The sequence below is a fragment of the Lampetra fluviatilis genome, chromosome 7 (genome assembly GCF_964198595.1).
Source record: "Lampetra fluviatilis chromosome 7, kcLamFluv1.1, whole genome shotgun sequence".
NCBI lineage: Eukaryota > Metazoa > Chordata > Hyperoartia > Petromyzontiformes > Petromyzontidae > Lampetra > Lampetra fluviatilis.
Genome location: NC_136281.1, coordinates 18,093,940 through 18,105,940, shown reverse-complemented (window position 1 = coordinate 18,105,940; position 12,001 = coordinate 18,093,940). Strand labels below are relative to the sequence as shown.

Sequence of the window (12,001 nt, the reverse complement as noted above, 5' to 3'; positions counted from 1 at the left end):
AGTGCGGCAGGCTTATTAACACAGAGATGAAACGCAGCACGTTTATTTAAAAAAAATTACTTTACTGAAACGCAGCACGTTTTTTAACACAGAGACAAGAAACATTTAATCGCCTTATTTGTGCACGAAAAGCACGGCACGAGGCCTAGTGCGGCAGGCTTCGTGAGGCCTAGTGCGGGCAGGCTTATTAACACAGAGATGAAACGCAGCACGTTTATTTAAAAACAATTATTTTACTGAAACGCAGCACGTTTTTATAACACAGAGACAAGAAACATTTATTAACACAGAGACGAGATACATTTAATCGCCTTATTTGTGCACGAAAAGCACGGCACGAGGCCTAGTGCGGCAGGCTTCGCGAGGCCTAGTGCGGCAGGCTTATTAACACAGAGATGAAACGCAGCACGTTTATTTAAAAACAATTATTTTACTGAAACGCAGCACGTTTTTTTAACACAGAGACAAGAAACAATTATTAACACAGAGACGAGATACATTTAATCGCCTTATTTGTGCACGAAAAGCACGGCACGAGGCCTAGTGCGGCAGGCTTCGTGAGGCCTAGTGCGGCAGGCTTATTAACACAGAGATGAAACGCAGCACGTTTATTGTTGTTGTTGTGCATATTGGCAGTGGTACCTGACTCGGATGAATCTGCAGCCCGGCAGCGGCAGAGCAGAGGCAGCGAGAGGCCTCGTCGCTGCTGCTATTCACTCGCTTATAGTTCTACCGTGTTCACTACATCTCTGTCGTGTTCACTACATCTGCTGTGTTCACTACATCTCTGCCGTGTTCACTATCATCTCTACATCTCTGTCGTGTTCACTATCATCTCTACATCTCTGCCGTGTTCACCACATCTCTGCCGTGTTCACCACATCTCTGCCGTGTTCACTACATCTGCTGTGTTCACTACATCTCTGCCGTGTTCACTATCATCTCTACATCTCTGTCGTGTTCACTATATCTCTGTCGTGTTCACTATATCTCTGTCGTGTTCACTATCATCTCTACATCTCTGTCGTGTTCACCACATCTCTGCCGTGTTCACCACATCTCTGTCGTGTTCACCACATCTCTGCCGTGTTCACCACATCTCTGCCGTGTTCACCACATCTCTGTCGTGTTCACCACATCTCTGTCGTGTTCACCACATCTCTGCAGTGTTCACCACATCTCTGCCGTGTTCACCACATCTCTGTCGTGTTCACCACATCTCTGTCGTGTTCACCACATCTCTGTCGTGTTCACTACATCGTTCACTGGTATGCTTTCCAGTTGCTCTATCTGCTCCAATATACTAGTAAATGCATTCGAGTTTCCCCATCTAAGGTCAATTAATCTCAGATGTGATCGTTTGGAAATGAAAGACTACGAGTCTTTAAATCTCACAGCGTTTCTTGTCAAAACAAACACTTTTAATTAACGTTACACTAGAATACAGTATTTTTTTCTTTAACTCCTCTATACCCGGTCGATATCCCTGTACCGGTATTAGTATTATTCCTACCAGCCCACCCCGCAGGGTCCTGTTGTTTATACTGGTAGGAACGAAGTGGACCAGACCACCAATAGATTAATGTGTCCGTCCGTCCGCGTTTGTCCGTCCGTCCGCGTTTGTCCGTCCGTCCGTCCGCGTTTGTCCGTCCGTCCGTCCGTGTATCAACATCGCCCCCTACTGCAAACACTTGGCATGACCCTGTCCGACAAGATGGCCGCCCGCTCCCCCTGCGATATGTGAATTAAACAAGATGGCCGTCGCTTCCGGCGCATCACGGCAAAACTTTAAACTTCGCTTAAAAATTACTTTACTGAAACGCAGCACGTTTATTTAAAAAATTACGTTACTGAAACGCAGCACGTTTTTTAACACAGAGACAAGAAACATTTATTAACACAGAGACGAGATACATTTAATCGCCTTATTTGTGCACGAAAAGCACGGCACGAGGCCTAGTGCGGCAGGCTTCGTGAGGCCTAGTGCGGGCAGGCTTATTAACACAGAGATGAAACGCAGCACGTTTATTTAAAAACAATTATTTTACTGAAACGCAGCACGTTTTTATAACACAGAGACAAGAAACATTTATTAACACAGAGACGAGATACATTTAATCGCCTTATTTGTGCACGAAAAGCACGGCACGAGGCCTAGTGCGGCAGGCTTCGCAAGGCCTAGTGCGGCAGGCTTATTAACACAGAGATGAAACGCAGCACGTTTATTTAAAAACAATTATTTTACTGAAACGCAGCACTTTTTTTAACACAGAGACAAGAAACAATTATTAACACAGAGACGAGATACATTTAATCGCCTTATTTGTGCACGAAAAGCACGGCACAAGGCCTAGTGCGGCAGGCTTCGTGAGGCCTAGTGCGGCAGGCTTATTAACACAGAGATGAAACGCAGCACGTTTATTTAAAAACAATTATTTTACTGAAACGCAGCACGTTTTTATAACACAGAGACAAGAAACATTTATTAACACAGAGACGAGATACATTTAATCGCCTTATTTGTGCACGAAAAGCACGGCACGAGGCCTAGTGCGGCAGGCTTCGTGAGGCCTAGTGCAGCAGGCTTATTAACACAGAGATGAAACGCAGCACGTTTATTGTTGTTGTTGTGCATATTGGCAGTGGTACCTGACTCGGCTGAATCTGCAGCCCGGCAGCGGCAGAGCAGAGGCAGCGAGAGGCCTCGTCGCTACTGCTATTCACTCGCTTATAGTTCTACCGTGTTCACTACATCTGTCGTGTTCACTACATCTGCTGTGTTCACTACATCTCTGCCGTGTTCACTATCATCTCTACATCTCTGTCGTGTTCACTATCATCTCTACATCTCTGTCGTGTTCACTACATCTCTGTCGTGTTCACTATCATCTCTACATCTCTGTCGTGTTCACTATATCTCTGTCGTGTTCACTATCATCTCTACATCTCTGTCGTGTTCACTATATCTCTGTCGTGTTCACTATCATCTCTACATCTCTGTCGTGTTCACTACATCTCTGCCGTGTTCACCACATCTCTGCCGTGTTCACCACATCTCTGTCGTGTTCACCACATCTCTGCCGTGTTCACCACATCTCTGCCGTGTTCACTACATCTGCTGTGTTCACTACATCTCTGCCGTGTTCACTATCATCTCTACATTTCTGTCGTGTTCACTATATCTCTGTCGTGTTCACTATTATCTCTACATCTCTGTCGTGTTCACTACATCTCTGCCGTGTTCACCACATCTCTGCCGTGTTCACCACATCTCTGCCGTGTTCACCACATCTCTGTCGTGTTCACTACATCGTATTCACACGCAAGTATTTCTACTTGTGCTGCAATCTTTGATTATTTAGCTGCTGGCTGCATGTTTGGTGGCGATGCTACCGTTATAGCAGCACCAACTGCGGTTGGTTCTGGGTCCATGGAAATGACGCTTTTCACTGCGAGTTTGTAAAGGGTTCCAGCAGCAAATGCGGTCTCTGTTTCAGCAAGCATCTTTTCAACGTGGGCGTCCAGACAACCATTGGGGTCTTCAAAGTCGTGGTTGTTTTCGGTATCCATGTCGTGCGCGCGAATAAAAACTCGAAGTGCCAAACAAACACTGCTCAATGTAGTACTGTTATATGAATATGCCAAACGCCCGTTTATTCAACTCTATGTAGACGACATAAAATGCACCAAGGTGCCGTTTATTCCCTCTATTTTATTTCACCTTTATACTAGTAAATGCATTCGAGTTTCCCCATCTAATGTCAATTAATCTCAGATGTGATCGTTTGGAAATGAAAGACTACGAGTCTTTAAATCTCACAGCGTTTCTTGTCAAAACAAACACTTTTAATTAACGTTACACTAGAATACAGTAATTTTTTCTTTAACTCCTCTATACCCGGTCGATATCCCTGTACCGGTACTAAGTATTATTCCTACCAGCCCACCCCGCAGGGTCCTGTTCATCATGATGCCGCAAGTAGATGTAATACTAAATAAAGGCACATTGTGGCCACCTGGATGCTAATGGGATACTACCGGGCCCCAGTGTTCACTGAGAGCTCGTAGTGTTGACATTCTGTGTTCGATTGCGGGTTTCAGCCACTCAATATTAAACTGGGTTCTTAAGTTAAGAGTTGATGATCTCTGTTCTTTCATCAATAATTGTAACAAAAAATTCAATCATAGTAGAATTTGGTTTTCACTTTATTTGGCATATTTTCAGCAATGAGGACTAAACAAAATGATAGATTGACATGACAGCATAATTTTAATATAATTAGGAGAAACGACCCAAAATACGTGAAGCCACATTCACCTAATATTTTTTTGTGTGTCTAAGCGTTATGTAATTAACATTTCATATAGCCATGTAGCACTTCGTTTTCAGCAATTAAAAATGTAAGTAATACTTATAATGTTTTATGCTACACATTTTTCATGGTGCTTTAGCTAAATGCACGAGTTGTGGGGTGTTATCATAGCAGGAAGGCGATGTGCCCTGACCATACCTGCACATACCTTATTGTCTCCATCTCCATGCAGATCTGCCAATGCTGTTGAAAAATAAATGCAGGCAAGTGTGAACATATAAACTGACATCATTTCCAATTCACTTTACTTAGAAATTAATGGATATTTTTCATTATCAAAATGACTTACAATATTAAAGATCTTCTTGGTTCTTTCGGTAAAGTCACGTAGAAGGGAAGTAATAAAATAATACAAATAAAACATAATAAAACAATTCTCACGACGTTTCGGCTACAACGCAAGCAGCCGTCTTCAGGTGAAGAATGAGACACTGCCAAGCTAGGAGCTTATATATAAGCTGAGTTGGAGGTGGAAGAAGAAGAGAGCCTTAACAAAAGAATGTGCATATCAAGAGGAATTTAGTATATTCATGGGAAATGCGTAGGAGGTGGGCGGGGGGGTTTCAAAGTCATATTATGCCCATGCATTATGCAGGATCCGCAGCACCAAAGGGAGGGGGGGGGGTAGAATTAACAAAGGAAGGGCATGTTAATAGTATGTAGAAGCAATGAAACATGTGAATGGGAAAACGGTGGCAGGAGATCCGCAGCGGAGCAAATAATGCATTCCCTGTGGAGAGCACAAGATACACAGTTAATGCCAGTGAGTGGACTGCGGTCTGAAAGTCACCATAAACGTGAACAACAATCAGTTAAGATCCGAAGTGGTTTATTACGTCCTTCCAATGATTGCTGAGCCAGAATCCATCTTCTCGGTTGAAATTGTCTCTGTGTTTGTATATGTGGATCGCCTCATGAACGAATCTCTCATGGTAGCCAGATGGCTTGCAGAGAACCTCTGTCTTGGAGAAGTCAATGTCATGTGAACCCACTGAATTGTAACAGTGATCTGCCACGGCTGAGGTGTTTGTCCTACCGTGTTTCAGGTCAGCTTTATGTTCACGGATGCGGTCCGAGACATGTCGTTTGGTTTCTCCAATGTAACTGCTACCACAGAGGCAACTTAGTTTGTAGACGCCAGGGTACTGTATGTCTGGAACCACGTCTTTTACAGACGGAACCAGATCACGGATTTTATGTACTGTGTTGAATCGTACCTGAATCTTGTGTTTAATCAGGATTTTGGAGATCTTTTTTGTGACCCCAGCAATGTAGGGTAAGGTGATGGTTTTGAAAGGCTCCTCAGCAGGATCCTTCTTGACGGTTGGAGTGATGGCCTTGCGGATTGTGTAGTCGGAGTAACCATTAGCCTTAAGAGCTTGGCGTACGTGTTTGAGTTCACTGGCAATGTGTGCCTGGTCGGAGATGCATTGGGCTCTATGGTATAGAGTCTTGATGAGGGAGTTCTTCTGGGATGGATGGTGGTGGGAATCTGGTTTTAGGTAGGCATCCGTATGGGTGGCTTTCCTGTAGACAGAATGGCTCATTGAACCATCAGGTCTCCTTTTAATTAGGACATCCAAAAAGGGTAGCTTGCCATCTTTTTCGACTTCCATGGTGAATCTGATGGCTGGGTGTATGGAATTGATGTGGTCGAGAAATTGGTCTAGAGCAGGCCGGCCATGTGGCCAGATGACAAAAGTGTCATCTACGTACCTCTTCCATAAGGTTGGGTGTAGAGTGGCAGTCTGGATGGCGTCAGTCTCAAATTTCTCCATGAAAATGTTGGCTACAACCGGAGATAGGGGGGAGCCCATTGGGGTGCCCTCAGTTTGCTCGTAGAAGGTTCCATTCCAGGTGAAGTATGTATTGGTTAAGCAGTGTCTCACCAGGGGGGGTACCCCAGCATTCAGTCCTTGATGAACCAAGTCTTCAATGATTGCGATGGTGTCAGGCACAGGAACCTTAGTGAACAAGGAAACCACATCAAAACTGACAAGCAGGTCGTCTGGGGACAGGGAAATCCCCTTGATTGTCGATACCAGGTCAGTAGAGTTTTGTACCGCAGAGGTGGTTTTTCCAGTGAAAGGCCGTAGGATTTCAGACAAAAAAGGAGCCGTAGGATGTTCACAAAGTCGTAATTAATCGCAGTAACAGTCCTATTTCTGAAGGTCTGAAATCCGTTTTAGCTAAAGGACTAAACTTTGCAGTCACACCTAGACACATACCAGTTAATGATATAATTGCTCGAGTACAATGTAGCTCTCAAGGGCTTGAGTCACATCGCTGCAGACGTAGCAAGATCTGAAATCTCTGCAACCCTCAAAAACGCTAAGATGCCAGCTAGCAACATCAGCAAAGATGAGCGTTTTGAATTAGCTCAATTAAAAAAGAGGGATGACATTGTCATCCTCTCAGCCGACAAAGGCAATGCCACTGTCATCATGGACAAAATAGAATACAACAACAAAATTCAAGAACTACTCAACGATGGCAGCTATACAATAATAAAAAGAGACCCCACCAACAGCCTCGTCACCAAAACCAACAAAATCATTTCTGCTTCAACCGCATTAATTGATCAGACCAAACAGTTCTCGTTGAAACCTTCTGCAGCCAGGCCACCAAGATTGTACGGCTTGCCAAAGATACATAAAGAAGATACACCTCTTCGTCCCATTGTCTCTACTATCAACTCCCCCACTTACAAACTGGCTCGTTTTTTGTCTGAAATCCTACGGCCTTTCACTGGAAAAACCACCTCTGCGGTACAAAACTCTACTGACCTGGTATCGACAATCAAGGGGATTTCCCTGTCCCCAGACGACCTGCTTGTCAGTTTTGATGTGGTTTCCTTGTTCACCAATGTTCCTGTGCCTGACACCATCGCAATCATTGAAGACTTGGTTCATCAAGGACTGAATGCTGGGGTACGCCCCCTGGTGAGACACTGCTTAACCAATACATACTTCACCTGGAATGGAACCTTCTACAAGCAAACTGAGGGCACCCCAATGGGCTCCCCCCTATCTCCGGTTGTAGCCAATATTTTCATGGAGAAATTTGAGACTGACGCCATCCAGACTGCCACTCTACACCCGACCTTATGGAAGAGGTACGTAGATTACACTTTTGTCATCTGGCCACATGGCCGGCCTGCTCTAGACCAATTTCTCGACCACATCAATTCCATACACCCAGCCATCAGATTCACCATGGAAGTCGAAAAAGATGGCAAGCTACCCTTTTTGGATGTCCTAATTAAAAGGAGACTTGATGGTTCAATGAGCCATTCTGTCTACAGGAAAGCCACCCATACGGATGCCTACCTAAAACCGGATTCCCACCACCATCCATCCCAGAAGAACTCCCTCATCAAGACTCTATACCATAGAGCCCAATGCATCTCCGACCAGGAACACATTGCCAGTGAACTCAAACACGTACGCCAAGCTCTTAAGGCTAATGGTTACTCCGACTACACAATCCGCAAGGCCATCACTCCAACCGTCAAGAAGGATCCTGCTGAGGAGCCTTTCAAAACCATCACCTTACCCTACATTGCTGGGGTCACAAAAAAGATCTCCAAAATCCTGATTAAACACAAGATTCAGGTACGATTCAACACAGTACATAAAATCCGTGATCTGGTTCCGTCTGTAAAAGACGTGGTTCCAGACATACAGTACCCTGGCGTCTACAAACTAAGTTGCCTCTGTGGTAGCAGTTACATTGGAGAAACCAAACGACATGTCTCGGACCGCATCCGTGAACATAAAGCTGACCTGAAACACGGTAGGACAAACACCTCAGCCGTGGCAGATCACTGTTACAATTCAGTGGGTTCACATGACATTGACTTCTCCAAGACAGAGGTTCTCTGCAAGCCATCTGGCTACCATGAGAGATTCGTTCATGAGGCGATCCACATATACAAACACAGAGACAATTTCAACCGAGAAGATGGATTCTGGCTCAGCAATCATTGGAAGGACGTAATAAACCACTTCGGATCTTAACTGATTGTTGTTCACGTTTATGGTGACTTTCAGACCGCAGTCCACTCACTGGCATTAACTGTGTATCTTGTGCTCTCCACAGGGAATGCATTATTTGCTCCGCTGCAGATCTCCTGCCACCGTTTTCCCATTCACATGTTTCATTGCTTCTACATACTATTAACATGCCCTTCCTTTGTTAATTCTACCCCCCCCCTCCCTTTGGTGCTGCGGATCCTGCATAATGCATGGGCATAATATGACTTCGAAACCCCCCCGCCCACCTCCTACGCATTTCCCATGAATATGCTAAATTCCTCTTGATATGCACATTCTTTTGTTAAGGCTCTCTTGTTCTTCCACCTCCAACTCAGCTTATATATAAGCTCCTAGCTTGGCAGTGTCTCATTCTTCACCTAAAGATGGCTGCTTGCGTTGTAGCCGAAACGTCGTGAGAATTGTTTTATTATGTTTTATTCTTATTATTTTATTACTTCCCTTCTACGTGACTTTACCGAAAGAACCAAGAAGATGAATCCCTGCAGTCACGAAAGCTTTAAATCGAAATATTAAAGATATTAAATTCAATGTAGTTGTTGCTGTCAGGTGATGATGTGTCCCGAATATTGATTAATAAGTGGAGGAAGCCACGTAATAAAGTATTAACTATTATAAAAGTTATGATTTTGGCACAGTTGCATATGTAAAATTTCACAGCTGAGGTGGGGTAAAAAACCCAATAACTCACAGAAAGTTAACTTAATAAAGTGGGTTGGCAACCTCCCCAGTTTTCAATAAAACATATTCCAATAACCATTTAAAAATAACTAAACTTAAACAATTTCATACTGATTTTGATTAAACTGAATTTAAAACGGGGCACTCAGTTTGCACCCGGACAGTGCTATGCTCATGAAAAAATTGGATGTAGAATACAGCCACGTGGATGACTTAAACCACAAGCAGCTGATCTACGTTGCTGGGGAATGACAAAGTGAAAGGAAAACCACGACCAGAGTTACCATCATGGTGCCCCAACAACCTTATCATTAGATCGGTTATTAGAGATGACTGAATAAATGTGGACATGCAGTGGCCTTAAACATTGTGCCAGGAAAATAAACCTGAAACCTCAAAGTCAGACTATGATCTGTAACCATGAAAACAATTTAAGTGGTGTGGACACATTGACAATAAGTCAAATTGACACAAAATACCAAGCCTCATCTATCTTCGCTGTACAGCTCACCCATGCATGACGTGAAGGTGTACAGGTTGGCCACGGGGTCGTAGTGTGCATCTAGCCACTTGGGGTTCCCCTCCACACTGCAAACACAAAACATCGCTCCACGTCACCCACACAACACATCTTGCCCTTGGCCCCACAATGACAACAGACACTGGCTATCCACTAGCGATATGCACGAGAGTCTGGTCAACCCTAACATGACTCAACTTTGGTCAAAAAGCACGGGCCTGATGTCATGTCACCGATATTGCTTCCTTTGACGTCATATTTTCGATCAATCAGGAACATTTTTTAATTTGTATCGGGGCAAGGTTTTCAAATTCCCGTGAAGATCTGGAACACATGCCTAGGATCCACATATTGTGACACTTGTACACGTGGACTTTTTGCCAAATACTACAATTACATTTGCAATGCTTCTGGTAGCTAGTTTTATATTTGGGATTCCATGCTTTCACCAGGATGGCAGAAAGTTGTATCTTTGTTCAACTTAAAAAAACCATGTTTGAAGTGTTGATTCATTGGTGCAGATTTGTGGTAGGGATTGGGGTTATTACCAGAATTAATAATACACAGAATGGGATTAAGCAAATTGAATCGGATCCAGATCAGATTTGGATAGGATCAGCAAAGTTTTCCTGGCTAAATTACATAATTCAAGAATTTTTTTATTATTACAGCAATAATTTAAAAAATTTGGTCAACCATAAATACATGACCATTAAATGGTATGTATATATATTCTATTTTACATAAATATCTAATATTGCATCCAGCCAGGACCCTTATATTAAAGTGAAGGTTCTTGCCTATAACATCTGGCAGTTAATCAGCATTTATTTAAGACTGACTCTGCTGATGAGACATTGAATAATGAAAAACGGCCAGAGTTTTCTCGTGCTGATGAATCAATGCTGCTGAAATTATGCTCTTAGAAGCCCATATGACCGATGGTTTGTGTCAGAAATACTTTTTTTTATGTAGACATATATCGGGGAGACAGTCCGCTTACCTATTTCGTTATTTATTGAATGCTGATTATTTTATATTCCAAATAGTATTTAAAATTGAGGGTTTTTTCTCGATAAACAAACTACTGTATATATAGTTGTGTTAATGTAGTTCTCTCCAAGGGTGGTTTCTTGCTGTGGCTATCTTTAGCAGTCCGTGACTAATGAGTAAAACACCACGTCACGTGTCCAAATGAAGTTGACGAGTCGAGCGCGAAGCGCCGATGCTGACACCACCGGCAACCTTCCCCCCTCGCAAGCTCAGCCGGGTTGAGCCTGGAGAGTGCTCGCCATGGGAGGCCACGATGCACCACAGCAGGCGCGATCGGCGCTGCGTGGTGGGCAACAGAGGGCAGCGCAGCAAACCTCCCCCCGCCTTCATCAAGCCGCAACGACCACAGTGGTGAAGTATGGCAAAACCCTCGCAACCTGCATAGCGTGGGGGATAAGGCCCCTCATCCAGCACTGGATAGGGCATGGGGAATGGAACCCAGGGAGCCGAAGGCATTCCATCCACCCACCGCTTAAGTCGAGAGCAGCGATGTTGAGCGTCTCGAACTCACCTCTCCTTGGCGTCTGCGTTCTCCATGGCTGCTCGGATTTGAGGAGACGCCGTGTGGAGGGTGACACAGTGCGGCGCTGTGCAGACACTCGCTGACAACTCTCTCTGTAGAGACTCCGAGTAGAGAAACTCTCCGTGTAGAGACTTAGAGAGACACTCTCCGTTACGTTCACGGCCTCTCGCTCATGGGCGCCTCCACCGTCGCCTAGGCTACCAGGGCCGACCTTTAACCCTGCGCCATGACGTCATGAACGCCCCGATGGTTTGACGTCATGACATCACATCTATATCTGGTGTGGTGACGTCACACGTCAGGTTCAAGTTGATTTTGATTGACGATGTGAGAACTCAGAGACCAAGATTCGATTCTCATTTGTAAGTGACTTGTGTCACCAAAAAAAATGAAAAGTAATGCAATGAAGCAAATAGAAATAGCGGTGAAAGCAACTGTTACATGCGAAGCAAAATATATTGCGCACAAATATCTATTTTACATTATAAATTTCCTGTAGCGCAAATCTGGTTTGGGAAGATCACTTTTCGATTGATCATAGCACAGTTTCTATTGATCTTCTTGGTTTTTTCGGTAAAGTCACGTAGAAGGGAAGTAATAAAATAATAAAAATAAAACATAATAAAACAATTCTCACGACGTTTCGGCCACAACGCAAGCAGCCGTCCTCAGGCGAAGAATGAAACACCACCAAGCTTGGAGCGTATATTTAAGCTGGGTTAGAGGGGGGGAGGTGGGAAGAAGAGCGCCTAGACAAAATAATTTGCATATCAAGAGGAATTCAGCATATGGAAAA

At 44.0% G+C, this 12,001-nt stretch overlaps 1 protein-coding gene across 2 annotated transcripts in view; it reads right to left on the bottom strand.

Annotated features, from left to right (window-relative positions):
* The window catches only part of BBS1 (Bardet-Biedl syndrome 1), a 29,121-nt gene extending 17,679 nt beyond the window's left edge, over positions 1–11,442 (bottom strand). The window contains exons 1-3 of one of the 2 annotated variants that reach the window (XM_078858751.1): positions 11,194–11,442; positions 9,621–9,697; positions 4,522–4,556 (exon numbers count right to left, since the gene is read on the bottom strand). In XM_078858751.1, coding sequence (XP_078714877.1) covers positions 4,522–4,556; positions 9,621–9,697; positions 11,194–11,219 — 138 coding nt within the window. In that variant the 5' untranslated portion in view covers positions 11,220–11,442. The remainder of the gene's footprint in view (positions 1–4,521; positions 4,557–9,620; positions 9,698–11,193) is intronic. The other variant, XM_078858750.1, reaches the window with a different exon arrangement.
* Between the last annotated feature and the right edge of the window lie 559 nt (positions 11,443–12,001).